Source organism: Oncorhynchus clarkii, chromosome 30 (assembly GCF_045791955.1).
Source record: "Oncorhynchus clarkii lewisi isolate Uvic-CL-2024 chromosome 30, UVic_Ocla_1.0, whole genome shotgun sequence".
Lineage (NCBI taxonomy): Eukaryota > Metazoa > Chordata > Actinopteri > Salmoniformes > Salmonidae > Oncorhynchus > Oncorhynchus clarkii.
Window position 1 is genome coordinate 15553935 of NC_092176.1, and position 20074 is coordinate 15574008.

The following is a 20074-nucleotide window of genomic DNA, read 5'->3' on the forward strand; positions in this document are numbered from 1 at the left end:
AGCAATAGGAAAGGGATGTCATGTTTAGTATTTATTTTGTGTTTTAACAATGGCGTCGTTTTGTCCGATACAGTTCCTCCAAAGATTTCCATCTCCAGTTCTCCAGAAGAGTTGATGGTAGCTGTGAACACTGCTCTGGAGCTGGAGTGTACTGCCGAGGGCATCCCTCCTCCTACCCTCAGCTGGCTCAAGGATGGGCACCCCTTACAGGGAGATAGTGAGATAGTGCAGGAGGATGGACACTTTCTTAGGATTACCCAAGTGCAGGTGAGTCACAAACCCAATGACACAGCATTTAGTTGCCATTCAGACCTTATTGCTGAATTATGATAAACACCAGATAATAACCAGTGATATCTCGGTTGTTAGGTAGAGGATGCAGGTCTTTATACCTGTCTGGCTACCAGCCCAGCGGGCGAGGATGGAAAGAACCATTGGGTCCGGGTTCAAGGTCACACATGCGTTTACTAGCCATACTTGTTGGTCCTGCCAAAAGATGACAAGGTACTTGTAAGTCTGATTCTGATTATCAACGGTTGTGTCTCCCTGTTCCAGTTCCGCCAACTCTTCTTGGCTCTGATGATGTCAGATTGTTGTCAGTCCCAGCCAAAGGACACCTGACTATGGAGTGCCAGGCTGACCTTGGCCCTGCACCTGACATAGAATGGTACAAGGACGACGTGAGACTACAGGTCAGACTGGACGTCAGGGTGGCAGGAATCACAATACATGGTGTTATATCATCTTATTGATTCTGTCTCTCTCTCTGTCTCCCTATCTCTCCCTTTCTCTCCTGGTTCCAGCTGGGGGGTCGCATCCAGAGGCTTGCCGGGGGTCAGTACCTGGAGATCCAGAACGTTAGGCCTCAGGACAGTGGCCAGTACAGCTGCGTGGTCACCAACATGGCCGGAAGCACCAGCCTTTTCTTCACTGTGGAGATCCTCTGTGAGTTGATGAGATGATGAGTTAAACAGGATTGGGATCATGCATTAAGTGAATTTAATTTACATTTGTCATGACTTCCGCCGAGGTCGGTCACATTCCTTGTACGGGCGGCGTTCGAGGACCATCTTTCCTTTTCCATTGGTTTTGTCTTTATTTTCTACACACCTGGTTTTCATTATCCAATTACTCGTTCATGTATTTAACCCTCTGTTTCCCCCATGTTTGTTGTGCGTGATTATTTCTATGTTCAGTTTGGTTAAGATGGCTGGTTTTTCGACAGGTGCTGTGTTCACCCGTGCGTTATATTTACCGTTGGTATTTTGGTCAAGTGTATTTGTTTACCTTGTGCCTTTATTTTTTGAGTGAAGTACGTTGCTCTCCTGCGCCTGACTTCCTGCACCAGCTACACTCACCTTCTGACAACATTGAACAAAAATATATACGCAACATACAACAATTCAAGGATTTTACTGAGTTACAGTTCATAGGGAAATCAGTCAATTTAGAAAAATTTATCAGGCCCTAATCTATGGATTTCACATGACTGGGGACAGATACTTAAAAAAATGTTTAGGGGCATGGATCAGAAAACCAGTCCGTATCTGGTGTGATCACTATTTGCCTCATGCAGTGTGACACATCTCCAGGATGTTGATTGTGGCCTGTGGAATGTTGTCCCACTTCATTTCAATGGCTGTGTGAAGTTGCTGGATATTGGCGGGAACTGGAACACACTGTTTTACATGTCGATCCAGTGCATCCCAAAAATGCTCAATGGGTGACATGTTTGGTGAGTTTGCAGGCTATGGAGGAACTGGGACATTTTCAGCTTTCATAAATTGTGTACAGATCCTTGCGACATGAGGGGATGGCGTCGGATGAATGGCACAACAATGGGCCTCAGGACCTCGTCACAGTATCTCTGCGCATTTAAATTTCCATCGATAAAATGCAAATGTGTTCATTGTTCGTAGCTTATGCCTGCCCATACCATAACCCCACCGGCACCATGGGGCACTCTGTTCACAACGTTGACATCAGCAAACCTTACACGTGGTCAGTGGTTGTGAGTCCGGATGGACATACGGCTTATGGTAGAGTAATGAACATTAAATTCTCTGTCAACAGCTCTGGTGGACATTACTGCAGTCAGCATGCCAATTGCACGCTCTCTCAAACCTTGACACATCTGTGGCATTGTGTTGTGTGACAAAAGTGCACGTTTTAGAATGGCCTTTTATTGTCCCTAGCACAAGGTGCACCTGTGTAATGATCATGCTGTTTAATCATCTTCTTGATATGCCACACCTGTCAAGTGGATGGATTATCTTGGCGATGGAGAAATGCTCACTAACAGGGATGTAAACATATTTTTTGTGCATATAGAACATTTCTGGAATCTTTTATGTCAGCTCATGAAACATAGGAACACAACTTTACATTTTGCGTTTATATTTTTGTTCAGTATAATTAATATATATAGATATGTGTATATGTATATACAGTGTATGCAATCTCCGTAGACAAACATTGGCAGTAGAATGGTCTTAATGAAGAGCTCAGTGACTTTTAACGTGGCACCATCATAGGATGCCACTTTTCAACAAATCAGTTTCCAACTATTTTTGCCCTGCTAGAGCTGCCCCAATCAACTGTAAGTGCTGTTACTGTGAAGTGAAAATGTCTTGGAGCAACAATGATTCAACTGCGACGTGGTAGGCCACACAAGCTCACTCTTGGCATTCTCTCAACCAGCTTCGCCTGGAATGCTTTTCCAACAGTCTTGAAGGAGTTCCCACATATGTTGAGCACTTGTTGGCTGCTTTTCCTTCACTCTGCGGTCCAAATCATCCCAAACCATCTCAATTGTGGAGGCCAGGTCATCTGATGCAGCTCTCCATCACTCTACTTCTTGGTCAAATAGCCCTTACACAGCCTGGAGGTGTGTTGGGTCAATGTCCTGTCGAAAAACAAATGATAGTCCCACTAAGCGCAAACCAAATGGGTTGGGATGGCGTATCGCTGCAGAATGCTGTGGTAGCCTTGCTGGTTAAGTGTGCCTTGAATTCTAAATAAATCACAGACAGTGTTGCCAGCAAAGCACCCTCACACTGTCACACCTCCTCCTCCATGCTTCAGGGTGGGAACCACACATGCAGAGATACTCCGTTCACCTACTCTGCGTCTCACAAAGACATGCCGGTTGGAACCAAAAATCTCAAATTTGGACTCATCCGATTAAACCTTAATCCATTTGAACGTGTGTTTTCTTTTCTTTTTTTCCTCAGTGCCACCAGTCATCAGAGAGAGCAGCTCTGAGGTCACTGCACATATCAGGCAGGATGCAGTCCTGCCCTGTGAAGTAGAGGGGGAAACCTCACCTAGGGTCATGTGGAGGAAAAATGGCATCCCTATAGATCCTGACAATAACAAGTAAGGGCTTACTTAACTTAGGCTATAGAGGTTGTTGGGATACTGTCTTTATACAGATGGGTAGATAGTCCAGTTCGCTGATTGATTGCGTGTGTCCCAGGTACACCATGCTGTCTGAAGGCTCTCTGCGTGTAAAGGCTGTTCAGCTAAGTGACGCTGGCCGCTACTACTGCACCATGTCCAATCAGGCCGGATCAGATCATAGTGGGATGGACTTACGTGTGTTAGGTAAATACAACTCAGAGAATTACAGAATCACACCATAACACGGTATATTTACGTTTTTACATGAACATTTAGGACATTTAGTAGACATTATCCAGAGTGATTTTCAGCCACTGCATTACAGTCAGCGCCTTACAGTCAAATGTGTTTGTATGCCATACATATCTGTATGTCATTCCTTATGACTCCATGTTGTGTCCCTGTAGTGGGTCCCTCGATCAGTCCTGGTCCTTTCAATGTGACGGTGACCACAGGGATGAGAGCCGTACTGAGCTGTGAGACTACAGGTATACCAGCCCCTAAAGTCACCTGGAAGAGGAACGGCACTCCACTAGACCCCAACCAGCAGCCTGGCACATACAAGTAAATGAAGCAGAATGACCTCTCCTGTGTGAATTATAACACAATGGACATAAATCCAAATGGATTCATTCTGAAGTATTGCCTTTGACTTTTTTAAACATTTTTTTTTAAGGTTACTCTCCTCTGGATCTCTGACAATTTCCTCTCCATCCAATCAGGATGAGGGATACTTTGAATGCACAGCAGCCAATGAGGTTGGAGAGGAGCGCCAGGTCATTGAGGTCATCCTACAAGGTATTGTTGCTTTGAGGTCCTACTCAGACGTTTGCAGACTGCCCTTTCATCTCACATACAGCAGAACAGACTGAGATTTCTCCTCTCTGTCTCTCAGTCGCTCCAACCATTGAAGATGACATTACAACAGTCACTGCTATCAAAATGGCCCCTGTGGTGCTGCCATGCCATGCACAGGGCATCCCAGAGCCCACTGTCAGCTGGACCAAGAGTGGAGCCAAGCTGGGATCCCGGGGAGGAAGTTACCGAGTCCTGCCCACAGGTAGGTACACTTGCTGCTCAGAGGGTAACATGGTGCTGTTGCCATCAGGGATCCTGTCATGTTAGTACTTTGGTGTTCATTGTTGTGTTACTGTACTGTTTGGATCCAGGAGTTCTGGAGATCACAGCTGCTACCCCCAGTCATGCAGGGAGGTACACCTGCTCTGCCCGGAACCCTGCAGGAGTGACCCACAAACACATCACTCTCACAGTGCAAGGTGGGTCCTCAGGTGGATTGTTGTTAAGGTTATAAAGTAATTGTTAATGTTTTTGCCTTGTAACTCTCTTATGTCTTCATTTTACAGTTGAATAATCTGTGTGTAATAAACCATGTTAATGGGTTTGCCCTCTCCCACTCAGAGCCCCCTGAGATCAGGCCTATGACAGAGGAAGTACAAGTAGTGTTGCATCATGGGACGGTTCTGCCTTGCGAGGTGCAGGGTTTCCCCCGACCCTCCATCACCTGGCAACGAGAGGGTGTTCCCATAACAGCTGGTGAGAGTGCTCTTTGGACACTTGATCAGAAATCAAGCCATTATATAACACAATAGTCATTTATAGTCTGCTGTTTCTCAATTGGGATGTCTTCGTTCCATGGCTCTTCAGGTCACAAACTGGCTCTCCTCTCAAACGGAGCTCTGAAGTTCTCTCGAGTCACTCTGGGTGATGCGGGCACCTACCAGTGTCTGGCACAGAACGAAGCTGGCACAGCAATAGGAAGGACACGTCTAGTACTGCAAGGTAACACACTACATTTCTACAGAGCACAGACATGTTGTTCAAACAGCATGGAGGCACTTGTTGATACTTAGATGAATGTGTGGGCCTCAATAGTGAAAGGTACTATGTGTCTTTGTGTTGCTCCAGTTCCCCCAGTGCTGAGAGTTCCTCATGAGGAGTACACAGCAGTCCTGGGCCAGCCAGTGAGCCTGGAGTGTTTGGCAGACGGACAGCCCCAGCCGGAGGTGTCCTGGCAAAGGGAGCGCCGGCCCCTCACAGAGGGGGCACACATACAGCTCTTTGCCAATGGCACCCTGAGGATCGCAGCCACACAACGCAGTGATGCTGGACTGTATACCTGCTCAGCCAAAAACCTCGCTGGCAGGGCCAGCCATGACATGAGGCTTGTCATAATGAGTGAGTGTGATATGAGGTCAATATGACATTTAGGTTTAACCTGACATTAGGAATAACCGTGTCTCATGGTACAGAGTTACTGCTCTGCCAGTAATAAATTGACTCTGTCTTTCTTCTAGTCCCGCCCATGATTCCTGTTGGTCAGCCGGAGTTGTCCGTCATCCAGGGCTTCCAGGCCTTGTTACCCTGTGCGGCTCAGGGTTCACCAAAGCCCAGGGTGTCATGGAAGAAGGATGGTAACATCGTTCCCAGCCTGCCTGGCAAATTCACCGTGCTGCGGTCAGGAGAGCTGATCATTGAGAGGGCAGAGGTCAGAGACACATTTCTGTTTTACATTGCATTATAATGAAGGTGGTTCAGGTGAAGGTCCTGATCAACATTTTCACCCTTGTAGCTAGATGATGGTGGTGTGTTCACCTGTGTGGCCACCAACACAGCAGGCACTGTGAGACAGGACACCCGCCTGTCCGTCAACATGAGACCCGCCTTCAAGGAGTTACCTGCTGACGTGACCATGAACAAAGGTCAAAGTCTCAGCTTGTCTTGCCATGCCCAGGGCATCCCTACCCCTGTCATCTCCTGGACCGCTAACAACAGCCCCTATCCAGGTACACCACTGCCCCATGTTCTCTTATGATCGATATGATGTAGTCATAGGTACTGTATATAGTAATAGTAATAATCATATTGATTACTCCAAACATGTCTCTCTCTCGCTCAGTTTCCAGTGTGGACGAGGCAGGCAGAAGCTCCTTGGTAATAGAGAATGTGACCTTGAGGGATGCAGGAACCTATGTGTGCCTAGCAGAGAACAGTGTGGGCACCATCAGAGCACTCTCATTTGTCCGCATCAGAGGTGAGTACTTTCAACATCTCATGACCTTAAGACTGTTTCTGTTTGTATTAGTATTGTTTTATATTCCTTTGTAGGGGCACAGTGTTCGTAATGGATGTGTTATGGTCATGTCTCCTTAGAACCACCGGTGTTGAAGGGAGAGGCCCACACCTCTCAGACTGTGGCCCAGAGTGGCACTGCCATGCTGGACTGTCCTGTCCATGGAGACCCCAGTCCGGTCCTCCGCTGGGTCCATGACGGCAGACCCCTTCTCCGCTCCCTTCGCCTGCAATCCCTCCATAATGGCTCCTTGGCCATCTACAGCATCACGGTAAACACAACCCTGGACCTGTCCCACCTGTCCAATCAGTCTCCCTCAGAAATCTATTTATCCAGTGTTAGTTTAATTTGAGAGTTCATATCTTGAGAGTAAAAAATGTCTATAAAAACAAAAAGAGTAGGCTTACACAAGAAATGAGAGCGGGAGGATGGACCACTGACTGCAGTCAATCTGCACTCCATTTGCAGTCCTGAGTCATGGAACATTGTGTGACCTAACATCAGCGTGCCAGTCTGGCCTAAGTCAGATTTGAGTGAGCTCATTCTAAAAAGCCAACAGTATTATCTAGAGAGGGAGAGAGAGGGAGCTCAGAAATGGATGTTCCCAGGCTCTCTCACTGTTGTGTTCTGTGTCTATAATTATGTTAACTTTTTTAACTCTGTAATTGATGCTGTAATTGTACGCCCTGCGGCTTAAACTTTCTGAAAGACAAATGGTTCCCCTTCCTACAGAGTGCTCTAATGTGATACTTCCTCTCTCTGGTGTCATAATGACACTTATTGCAAACAAGCTAATGGAAAAATCTTAAATTCCCGTTAAGAAAATGTCAGCTTTTAAATGCCTCAATAAGGGATGAAAGTTCCATTAAATATCTGAAATAACATAAAAATCATAAAATCACTCCGTGGAATGTAAGGCAAATATGTTTAATTAGAAATGTCACTAAATGACATTATGTAATTTGGAAGAGTGAAAGGATGAGGGTCCTGAACAGCATATCAATCCTCATATTTCAGAAGAACAATGATAACTTGCTTGTGTTAAAAGTGTTTATGCCCTAACATGTATATCTGTCCCCATCTGTGTCAGAGAGAAGATGCAGGGGAGTACCAGTGTGTGGCTGAGAGTGAGGCTGGGGTCGCTGAGAGGACCATTTCTCTCAAAGTACAGAGTGAGTGATGTGGAGCATGAACACAGTCACACAACCTCCATTTCCAAATGCTGGCCTTCATTCAAACAATCCGGAATCAACATACACCTAAGCGGCCCAGGGTACCAAGCTCCCCTTCAGAGTCTGGAGTTTAGGTCACCTGCAGAAAAAAAGGCTGATATGGAGGATGTAATTCTGGGAGAAGTGGAGTAAAGTCCCCCTAATTAGCCATCCAGACTGAATGGTGGAACATGAATGATTGAAATAATCTATATTTGAGTCGCCTATAATATCTGGTGCAGAGAAGGACATTCTGTGTATGTAACCATAACCTCTGTCGCTAACATGGCTTTTCAAGAGAATCAGCAATCTGCAGATAATATAATTTTAATGCCAACTCTTGATATATGTCCCAAACAAAAGCCGCCTTCGAGATAGAAACTCAGTATCCTTAACCCAGGTATTAAAAAACAATGTACCATGAAACATTTTCAAAACGTTAATCAGGCTTAAATCCTCTGGGACCCTCGTTCCAAGCCTAGAGGAATATTGGGAGGTCATCTGAATATTTGAAGAACATTTATTGAATGACTAATCTTGATTTTTTTTCTGTTTCTCTGAGAAATCTCTGAAGAAATCTTCTCCTATTTCTGCCTTTAGTGTCCCTGGATATTCCATATTCAGGAAGGACAGGGGAGAGGGCAGAAGGGGTGGATTGCTTTTGTACATGAAAGATAACTTTAAATGCAATCGTATCATATGGAAACATGTCAATGACCTTGAATGTATGGGGCTGAATGTCTTCCTCTCCTAAAATATGTCTCTCACTTTTATTGGATTATATCGACCACCAACATCTGATATTTTTTTTTTGATCATCTAAATGCCATGCTTAAAGAATGTGATCATATTAAGGAGATCATCTTCATGGGCGATTTCAATATAAACTGGAAAAACAAAACTTGCAGGAAAAAAACTCTATTTCAAACTGACTCAAACAATACAAGGTCCAACCAGAGTAAGACAGTCATCTCAGACTCAAATGGATTTGGTGTTTACTAACAGACCTGACCAAATTACTAAGTCCACTAACTTACTAACTGGCATATCTGACCACAATGTTACATTGGTGGATAGAAAGATCACTAAAAATAGATTTAAGAACCATGTTAATGTGCAACAGTATGATAAAAATATCCCGAAAAGTGAGCAGAGTAACTACGATGCAGCTATAAGTCAAATTGACTGGGCTGATATGTTAAGCAATCCCGAGTCTGGATACAGAACATTTCTGTCAGCCATTGATAAAGTGGATACCTCTTTTACTAGGAAATTTCACGTTAAGCCAAGGAAAGCCTCTCTACCATGGCTCAACGAGGACCTCTGGAGGCAGATGAGAGAGCGGGATCTTTCCTTGAAAAAAGCACTGAAGTCTGGTCAGAATTATGGAAGACATATATTTACAGCACTGAGAAATAAGATGATAAGGATTATAAAAAAAGCTAAAGCAAAGTTCTTTCTTAGTGATCAATGAAGCAAAAATAAATGGAAAAGTGATTTGGGAAAATTTCAACAAACTAACAGGGAGAGGACCTGAAAAAAACCATCCTAAATTAAAGGTTAATGGGATTCTAATTCAAGACTCCGATTTCATATCCACTACCTTTAACAATGTTTTTGTTGACTTTGTCAGGGAACTGGCTCAAAGATTTTCAAACAAGACCACAGTTCTCACTCCCATAGATAATAATAAACCAATATTCAGAATTCCTGAAATCTCAGCATCCGCAGTGGACAGTATTATTAGCTTTTCAGGAGCTCTTGAACAAAATATGTATTTGGTCTAGACAATGTATTCCTGAAGAGACACAAATATTATCTGATTGCCCCTATTGTACATCTAGTTAATCTGTCCATCAAATATGGGTTCTTCCCCAATGCTTGGAAGTCTGCTGCAGTGATACCTGTTTAAAATCTGGTGACCAAACACTGGTGGAACATTACCGTCCTATAAGCATTCTTCCAGTGCTATCAAAAGTAGCTGAAAGATGGGTGGCTGAACATCTGACTGATCACCTCATTCGGGGCAACTCCATACATCAAATGAAATTTGGATTCAGAACTAGCCATTCTACCGAAACAGCCAATTACTATACAGTCGTATGAAAAAGTTTGGGCACCCCTGACAATTTCCATGATTTCCATGTATAAATTATTGGGTGTTTGGATCAGCAATTTCATTTTGATCTATCAAATAACTGATGGACACAGTAATATTTCAGTAGTGAAATGAGGTTTATTGGATTAACAGAAAATGTGCAATATGCATCAAAACAAAATTAGACAGGTGCATCAATTTGGGCACCCCAATAGAAAAATCACATCAATATTTAGTAGAGCCTCCTTCTGCTAAAAATAACACCCTCTAGACGCTTCCCATAGCCTCTAATCAGTGTCTGGATTCTGGATGAAGGTATTTTGGACCATTCCTCCTTTCAAAACATCTCCAGTTCAATTAGGTTTGATGGTTGCCGAGCATGGACAGCCCGCTTCAAATCATCCCACAGATTCTCAATGATATTCAGGTCTGGGGACTGGGATGGCCATTCCAGAACATTGTACTTGTTCCTCTGCATAAATGTCCGGGTAGATTTTGAGCAGTGTTTTGGGTCGTTGTCTTGTTGAAAGAATCTGCTGATATTGAGTGGAATCCATGCGACCCTCAACTTTAACAAGATTCCCAGTACCAGCCACACAGCCCCACAGCATGATGGAACCCCCACCAAATTTTACTGTGGGTAGCAAGTGTTTTTCTTGGAACGCTGTGTTCTTTTGCTGCCATGCATAACATCCCTTGTTATGACCAAATAACTCAATCTTTGTTTCATCAGTCCACAGCACCTTATTCCAAAATGAAGCTGGCTTGTCCAAATGTGCGTTTGCATACCTCAAGCGACTCTGTGGCGTGTGTGCAGAAAAGGCTTCTTCCGCATCACTCTCCCATACAGCTTCTCCTTGTGCAAAGTGCACTGAATTGTTGAACGATGCACAGTGACACCATCTGCAGCAAGATGATGTTGTAGGTCTTTGGAGGTGGTCTGTGGGCATTCTCACCATCCTTCGCCTTTGCCTATCCGATATTTTACTTGGCCTGCCACTTCTGGCCTTAACAAGAACTGTGCTTATGGTCTTCCATTTCCTCACTATGTTCCTCGCAGTGGACACTACTTGTCAACTTCCGGCGCCGACAGAGATGGCCGCCTCGCTTCGCGTTCCTAGGAAACTATGCAGTTTTTTGTTTTTTTCGTGTTATTTCTTACATTAGTACCCCAGGTCATCTTAGGTTTCAGTACATACAGTCGAGAAGAACTACTGAATATAAGATCAGCGTCAACTCACCATCATTACGACCAAGAATATGTTTTTCGCGACGCGGATCCTGTGTTCTGCCTTACAAACAGGACAACGGAGCGGATCCCATGCAGCGACCCAAAAAAACGACTCCGAAAAAGAGGGAAACGAGGCGGTCTTCTGGTCAGACTACGGAGACGGGCACACCGTGCACCACTCCCTAGCATTCTTCTTGCCAATGTCCAGTCTCTTGACAACAAGGTTGATGAAATCCGAGCAAGGGTAGCATTCCAGAGGGACATCAGAGACTGTAACGTTCTTTGCTTCACAGAAACGTGGCTCACTGGAGAGACGCTATCCGAGGCGGTGCAGCCAACGGGTTTCTCCACGCATCGCGCAGACAGAAACAAACATCTTTCTGGTAAGAAGAGGGGCGGGGGCGTATGCCTTATGGTTAACGTGACGTGGTGTGATGAAAGAAACATACAGGAACTCAAATCCTTCTGTTCACCTGATTTAGAATTCCTCACAATCAAATGTAGACCGCATTATCTACCAAGAGAATTCTCTTCGATTATAATCACAGCCGTATATATTCCCCCCCAAGCAGACACATCGATGGCTCTGAATGAACTTTATTTGACTCTTTGCAAACTGGAAACCATTTATCCGGAGGCTGCATTCATTGTAGCTGGGGATTTTAACAAGGCTAATCTGAAAACAAGACTCCCTAAATTTTATCAGCATATCGATTGCGCAACCAGGGGTGGAAAGACCTTGGATCATTGTTACTCTAACTTCCGCGACGCATATAAGGCCCTGCCCCGCCCCCCTTTCGGAAAAGCTGACCATGACTCCATTTTGTTGATCCCTGCCTACAGACAGAAACTAAAACAAGAGGCTCCCACGCTGAGGTCTGTCCAACGCTGGTCCGACCAAGCTGACTCCACACTCCAAGACTGCTTCCATCACGTGGACTGGGACATGCTTCGTATTGCGTCAGACAACAACATTGACGAATACGCTGATTCGGTGTGCGAGTTCATTAGAACGTGCGTTGAAGATGTCGTTCCCATAGCAACGATTAAAACATTCCCTAACCAGAAACCGTGGATTGATGGCAGCATTCGTGTGAAACTGAAAGCGCGAACCACTGCTTTTAATCAGGGCAAGGTGTCTGGTAACATGACCGAATACAAACAGTGCAGCTATTCCCTCCGCAAGGCTATCAAACAAGCTAAGCGTCAGTACAGAGACAAAGTAGAATCTCAATTCAACGGCTCAGACACAAGAGGCATGTGGCAGGGTCTACAGTCAATCACGGACTACAGGAAGAAATCCAGCCCAGTCACAGACCAGGATGGCCTCCCAGGCAGACTAAATAACTTTTTTGCCCGCTTTGAGGACAATACAGTGCCACTGACACGGCCTGCAATGAAAACATGCGGTCTCTCCTTCACTGCAGCCGAGGTGAGTAAGACATTTAAACGTGTTAACCCTCGCAAGGCTGCAGGCCCAGACGGCATCCCCAGCCGCGCCCTCAGAGCATGCGCAGACCAGCTGGCCGGTGTGTTTTACGGACATATTCAATCAATCCCTATACCAGTCTGCTGTTCCCACATGCTTCAAGAGGGCCACCATTGTTCCTGTTCCCAAGAAAGCTAAGGTAACTGAGCTAAACGACTACCGCCCCGTAGCACTCACTTCCGTCATCATGAAGTGCTTTGAGAAACTAGTCAAGGACCATATCACCTCCACCCTACCTGACACCCTAGACCCACTCCAATTTGCTTACCGCCCAAATAGGTCCACAGACGATGCAATCTCAACCACACTGCACACTGCCCTAACCCATCTGGACAAGAGGAATACCTATGTGAGAATGCTGTTCATTGACTACAGCTCGGCATTCAACACCATAGTACCCTCCAAGCTCGTCATCAAGCTCGAGACCCTGGGTCTCGACCCCGCCCATTGCAACTGGGTACTGGACTTCCTGACGGGCCGCCCTCAGGTGGTGAGGGTAGGCAACAACATCTCCTCCCCGCTGATCCTCAACACTGGGGCCCCACAAGGGTGCGTTCTGAGCCCTCTCCTGTACTCCCTGTTCACCCACGACTGCGTGGCCACGCACGCCTCCAACTCAATCATCAAGTTTGCGGACGACACAACAGTGGTAGGCTTGATTACCAACAACGACGAGACGGCCTACAGGGAGGAGGTGAGGGCCCTCCTAGTGTGGTGTCAGGAAAATAACCTCACACTCAACGTCAACAAAACTAAGGAGATGATTGTGGACTTCAGGAAACAGCAGAGGGAACACCCCCCTATCCACATCGATGGAACAGTAGTGGAGAGGGTAGCAAGTTTTAAGTTCCTCGGCATACACATCACAGACAAACTGAATTGGTCCACTCACACAGACAGCATTGTGAAGAAGGCGCAGCAGCGCCTCTTCAACCTCAGGAGGCTGAAGAAATTTGGCTTGTCACCAAAAGCACTCACAAACTTCTACAGATGCACAATCGAGAGCATCCTGGCGGGCTGTATCACCGCCTGGTACGGCAACTGCTCTGCCCTCAACCGTAAGGCTCTCCAGAGGGTAGTGAGGTCTGCACAACGCATCACCGGGGGCAAACTGCCTGCCCTCCAGGACACCTACACCACCCGATGTCACAGGAAGGCCATAAAGATCATCAAGGACATCAACCACCCGAGCCACTGCCTGTTCACCCCGCTATCATCCAGAAGGCGAGGTCAGTACAGGTGCATCAAAGCTGGGACCGAGAGACTGAAAAACAGCTTCTATCTCAAGGCCATCAGACTGTTAACCTGTTGCGTCGACCAAACCCGGATCCGGGATTCTATTTACAGACCTAAGCTCATTACCATAACGCAACGTTAACTATTCATGAAAATCGCAAATGAAATGAAATAAATATGCCATCTCTCAAGCTTAGCCTTTTGTAAACAACACTGTCATCTCAGATTTTCAAAATATGCTTCTCAACCATAGGAAAACAATCATTTGTGTAAAAGTGGCTAGCTAGCGTAGCATTTAGCGTTAGCATTAGCGTTAGCATCCAGCACGCAAGATTTCAACAAAAACATAAAAGCCTTCAAATAAAATAATTTACCTTTGAAGAACTTCGGATGTTTTCAATGAGGAGACTCTCAGTTAGATAGCAGATGCTCAGTTTTTCCCAAAAAGATTCTTTGTGTATTAGAAATAGCTCCGTTTTGCACATCACATTTGGCTACCAAAAAAAAAACGAAAATTCAGTCCTCAAAACGCGAACTTTTTTCCAAATTAACTCCATAATATTGACTGAAAACATAAACGTTAACGTTAACGAAAACATAAACATAAACGTTGTTTAGAATCAATCCTCAAGGTGTTTTTCACATATCTCTTCAATGATATATCGTTCGTGGAAGCATGGTTTCTCCCCTCAATCAAATGGAAAAGTACAAGCAACTGGCGTTTGCGCACCGAATTCCACGCAGGACACCAGGCGGACACTTGGAAAATGTAGTCTCTTACGGTCAATCTTCCAATGATATGCCTACAAATACGTCACAATGCTGTAAACACCTTGGGAAAACGACAGAAAGTGTAGGCTCATTCCTTGCGCAATCACAGCCATATAAGGAGACAATGGAAAACAGAGCTTCAGAGATTCTGCTCATTTCCTGCTTGACGCATCATCTTGGTTTCGCCTGTAGAATGAGTTCTGGGGCACTTACAGACAATATCTTTGCAGTGTTTTCTTTCAAAAACTGTCAAGAATATGCATAGTCGAGCATCTTTTCGTGACAAAATATCGCGCTTAAAACGGGAACGTTTTTTATCCAAAAATGAAATAGCGCCCCTAGAGATCCAACAGGTTAAACAGCCACCACTAACATTGAGTGGCTGCTGCCAACACACTGACACAACTCCAGCCACTTTAATAATGGGAATTGATGGGAAATGATGTAAATATATCACTAGCCACTTTAAACAATGCTACCTTATATAATGTTACTTACCCTACATTATTCATCTCATATGCATACGTATATACTGTACTCTATACCATCGACTGTATTCTTATGTAATACATGTATCACTAGCCACTTTAACTATGCCACTTTGTTTACATACTCATCTCATATGTATATACTGTACTCGATACCATCTACTGTATCTTGCCTATGCTGCTCTGTACCATCACTCATTCATATATCCTTATGTACATATTCTTTATCCCCTTACACTGTGTACAAGACAGTAGTTTTGGAATTGTTAGTTAGATTACTTGTTGGTTATTACTGCATTGTCGGAACTAGAAGCACAAGCATTTCGCTACACTCGCATTAACATCTGCTAACCATGTGTATGTGACAAATAAAATTTTATTTGATTTGACAGCTTAAATCTCAGCGATAGCTTTTTGTAGCCTTCCTCTAAACCATAATGTTGAACAATCTTTGTGTTCAGGTCATTTGAGAGTTGTTTTGAGGCCCCCCATGTTGCCACTCTTCAGAGGAGAGTCAAAGAGAACAACAACTTGCAATTGGCCACCTTAAATACTTTTTCTCATGATTGGATGCACCTGTCTATGACGTTCAAGGCTTAATGAGCTCACCAAACCAATTGTGTGTTCCAATGAATCAGTGCTAAGTAGTTACAGGTATTCAAATCAACAGAATGACAAGGGTGCCCACATTTTTGAATAGCCTATTTTTCACATCTGATTTAATTTCATACAACTTAATATTGCTACACTAAAAATCTTTGTCTGGACAATACCCCAGTACTCGAAAGTATTCGAAAATGAATGGCATGCCACTGTGATCATTTTCTGTGACAGAGTAAATTATTATGCAGCCTCAGAGGGGTGCCCAAACGTTTTCATACGACTGTATTCTGGAGTGCATTAAATCTAAACTGGACATAGGTGGTGAAGTCAGCGCAGTCTTTTTGGATCTTAAAAAAGGCCTTTGATACTGTGGATCATGAGGTCCTTATATTCAAACAATCCTCCCTTAATGTGTCCACTGAAGTTATGAGTTGGATGTATTCCTATCTGACAAACAGAAGTCAAAGGGTTTGTTTGGGGGACACTCAGTCGGACTGTCTTTACTATAACATTGGGGTCCCACAAGGGTCAATATTAGGCCCCCTTCTGTTTACCATCTATATAAATGATCTCACTTGCTTGCCCACAAGTTAACTTGCAGATGTATGCAGACAATAAAGTTATGTATGTACACTCAAAAACTAGAAAACTAGTTTAACAAGTTAACTGACACTACGGTAGATGTTTCTAAATGGATTACAAATTGTTGCCTGCATTTAAATAATCGACAAGACTGTATGTACTTCTCTAAGAAATCCATTGATTCTTCCCAACGAGCTGTTCTTGTTAATGGGGAGAATCTGAAAGTTGTGTCAAACTTCAGGTATCTCGGCATCATTTTGGACTCCAACTTGACATTTAAGAAACATGTGAAAAAGATGGTTAACGCGGTCAAGTTTGGATTGTCCAACTTTAGATTTATAAGACCTTCCCTTCCTCTGGAGGCCGCCAAACTATATATGCCCTGATCTTCTCACATCTGAGTTGTTGCCTCACATGCTGGTCATAAGCAGGGGCTACTATTCTGAAACCAATTGAATTACTCTACAAACACTTAAGATTTTTGATGACAAACCAAACAGTTACCACCATTGTCATATAATTTACAAACATAATTTATTTAGTCTGGATAGCTTTAAGCAGTATGTAGATGCAAGCCTTGTCTTTAAGATCCTGCATGTTCTTGTCCCTCCAGCCCTATACTGGCATACAGTATAATGCTCAAGGAAAGCACCTCCAGAGTAACAAGGGCAGTAAGATGGGATTGTGTCCCTTTTCGACACAGTAAAATCGGTCAATCAGTCTTCTCTGTTAGAGCTACAATATACTGGAATGCAATGCCCATGGACTTGAGGAGCTGCACTGATTATTGTATTTTTTAATTTTTATTGAAAACATAACTCTGAACAGGTTTGGATAGATTTGAGCTATCTGTGGTTCTTCATATGTAAGACGACAGTTGATGGTGTCGTTGTTGTTAGAGTTATATATTATTGGATGTAATGTATTTGTATTTTGTATTGTTTTAGTCAGTATTTGTATAGTGGCTGTGCAAAGGCCCTTATCTTTACACAGGCCCAAATTAGCTTTTGGCTAACCCCGGCACATTTACATGGATGTTGCATTATTGTAATATTCATGTTGATTAATGTTGATTTTCCCATATAAATAAATAAATAAAATAAATCTAATATTCCTACAATTAGATCCTCTCTATCCATTATATCAAAGGAATAAGAAAACACACAATAGTAATTATGGATTGTTTATTTAATTCTCTATATGGATGATCTCCGTCTCCCTCCCTACTCTCCCTCTCCTGCCACAGTCAATGGAGGTTATTCTAACTGGGAGAATTGGGGCCCATGCAGCACTACCTGTGGTCGAGGGAATCAGGAGCGAATCAGGTTATGCAACAATCCAGAGCTGGCCAATGGGGGGAAATCATGTGACGCTCCCAGTAGGGACTCCAGGAGATGTCAGATTGGACTCTGTCCAGGTACGGGTGTTTGAACTGTTCTCCTGTCACTCCAAACGTACGCAGCTGAATTTAACAATTAAATAATGTGTGTACATAGAAGGTATAGTACTACAGCTACTCTTAAATAATGTATAACTTAATACTTATGTCTCTGTCTCTGTTGACTGAAGGGGAGGCCCCTCGTAAGGCCAGGGGGAGTCTGATAGGGGTGGTGAATGATAGGGAGTTTGGGGTGTCGTTCCTGGAGGCTAACATCACAGATAACCCAGAAGACGGCACCAGCACCCTGCAGGCCCACCTGGACAACATCCCTCCTAGTGTGGGTGAGTATGGGAGTGTGAGAGATATCTTACCAGTAGGAGCCTCTCAGAAGCAGATCTAAATGCAATAATCAAGCACTTGCTGTAAAGTTATTTCCCATAATCAAGCACATAGATCCCTCAGCCACTGATCATTGCTGTATCTTGACCTATCACACTTTGCTCAGAGGTATTTCCATAGAGGCTGTGGTCTAACTACTGATGTTTTGCAGGTCCATTGCTACGGGTGTTGGTGTCTGTGTTTGCTCCCATCTACTGGACCACAGTACTGCAGACTGGAGCAGCCAGGAACGGCTACTCCCTGACCCAGGGCCTGTTCAAACAGGAGTCACAGCTGGAGTTTGACACAGGTCAGCACTGAAGAACAGATACAATAACATCCTGTAAATTAACCTGAACTAAGGTTTACTCTACTGTAAATGTAGTCCTATAACAGTGGTTGTCTCTCGTAAGCGGAATTGTCCCTTTAAATCTGTACATTATAAGAGAACCAGCAGAGGGCATAGTTCTCCATGACTGTAGTTTTTATAAATTATTACTAGGATCTGGTTTCAATGACGGACTCCTTTGGCAACTTCAATAAGAACCCCAGAAAATATGGGGTGGGTCCTCTTCAGACAGATAACTCTCCCAAGTGACTGTTTTATAATGTATCCCAGATGTATTTGAATGTTGTGTTTGTGTTTGTAACCAGGAGAGATCCTTCAGTTGACCCATGTAGCCAGAGGTCTGGACTCAGAGGGGGCTCTCCTAATAGACATTGTCATCAACGGCTTTGTCCCTCTGATATTATCAACCTCCCATCTCAATCTGCAGGTGTGTATTGATTAACACGGTCATCCTAAGGCCAGCTGAAGTCCCTGACTGTGACAAACCATAAAAGTCTTAATTAAATCTCAACATAATCTATCTCTAATATGATGATTCCTTTGTGTCATGCAGGAGTTTGATGAGTCATACGTGCAAACGGGACCAGGGCAGCTGTACTCATGGTCGTCCCAGGCCCACCAGAGAGCAGACGGTCCCATGGTGCTGCGCTGTAACCACTCCATCATCTACGAGGGCCGAGAGGAGCGTCAGGGGCCACTGCTGCAGCTCATCAAGGTGTCCCAGATGGATGGCATCTACAGCATGTTCACTCTCAGTCTGGACTTCCAGATCACAGCCTCCCTACTCCTACCTGGTCAGTGGAAATATAAAACAGATTACCACAAAGCAGGCTAACACAATACAGACAGTCAGTCAAACACTTGAATTTTAACTGGATGTACTGGAGCAAACACATTCATTTTTAAGATGTAATTTTCATTGTTTAAAGTTGTGATACAGTAGCATCATCTGCTCATGGATTGAATGTGCTCCTCTGTCTTTAGATGGGGATGGAAAAACATGCCCGGAAGGTTTTGTCCTGGATACAGCCTCTTACTGTACAGGTATGTTTTGTATACCTTTTCCTTCTTCAATTTCTTTGTTGGATCGACCAATGTTATTTTGTAGTTTGCAATTCAATTAACTCATTAATGCATATTACCTTTATTAACTGTATCTGAATGCTTAGATGAGGATGAATGTGCTGCCGAGTCGCCTTGCTCACATTCCTGCAACAATGTGATGGGTGGCTTCTCCTGTGCCTGTCCCTCTGGCTTCACCATCTCCCCAGAAACCAACACATGTCAAGGTCAGCCACAGGAAACACTAACTGAATGCTGCATACTTTATCACACCGTTATACAGTATCTCCTAATTAGATTACGTTACAGTAAGTGATCGGTCTGTAAAGGGATCTGGTATCATGGTGATTTGTATGCTATATTTAGAAGGTAATCTATTTAGAAATTTATCAAAAAAAGAATGTTGGGGGGATAAAATGTAAATAGAATCAGTTAGCTAGCACACACACTATTTGGTTCCAGGGTGATATTATCACTGTGAAAGTATACATCCTACTGCTGTATTGCAGACAGTGTTATTGTGTTTGACCTCACATGTGGTATCTCTCTACAGATATTGATGAATGTGCCCAGGGCTCCCACATGTGCCACTACAACCAGCAGTGTGTGAACACGGTTGGCACATACCGCTGCCAGGCTAAATGTGTCCCAGGCTTCAAGCCCAGCGCCATGGGATCCAGCTGTGAAGGCAAGTCTATTCAC

The 20074-nt window shown here is 44.1% G+C and overlaps 1 protein-coding gene across 1 annotated transcript in view; it reads left to right on the plus strand.

The window, feature by feature from the left end:
- LOC139389391 (hemicentin-1-like) overlaps positions 1-20074 on the plus strand; it is an 85306-nt gene that overhangs the window by 57409 nt on the left and 7823 nt on the right. The window contains exons 49-74 of the mRNA XM_071136112.1: positions 74-267; positions 370-451; positions 556-692; positions 804-945; positions 3234-3378; positions 3479-3606; positions 3810-3966; positions 4079-4200; positions 4298-4462; positions 4572-4679; positions 4822-4956; positions 5068-5202; positions 5329-5598; positions 5718-5908; positions 5993-6206; positions 6320-6454; positions 6574-6764; positions 7584-7665; positions 17449-17619; positions 17772-17924; positions 18134-18271; positions 18616-18737; positions 18864-19104; positions 19295-19354; positions 19480-19599; positions 19926-20060. Of these exons, the coding sequence (XP_070992213.1) occupies positions 74-267; positions 370-451; positions 556-692; positions 804-945; positions 3234-3378; positions 3479-3606; positions 3810-3966; positions 4079-4200; positions 4298-4462; positions 4572-4679; positions 4822-4956; positions 5068-5202; positions 5329-5598; positions 5718-5908; positions 5993-6206; positions 6320-6454; positions 6574-6764; positions 7584-7665; positions 17449-17619; positions 17772-17924; positions 18134-18271; positions 18616-18737; positions 18864-19104; positions 19295-19354; positions 19480-19599; positions 19926-20060 (3873 nt within the window). The remainder of the gene's footprint in view (positions 1-73; positions 268-369; positions 452-555; positions 693-803; positions 946-3233; positions 3379-3478; positions 3607-3809; positions 3967-4078; positions 4201-4297; positions 4463-4571; positions 4680-4821; positions 4957-5067; positions 5203-5328; positions 5599-5717; positions 5909-5992; positions 6207-6319; positions 6455-6573; positions 6765-7583; positions 7666-17448; positions 17620-17771; positions 17925-18133; positions 18272-18615; positions 18738-18863; positions 19105-19294; positions 19355-19479; positions 19600-19925; positions 20061-20074) is intronic.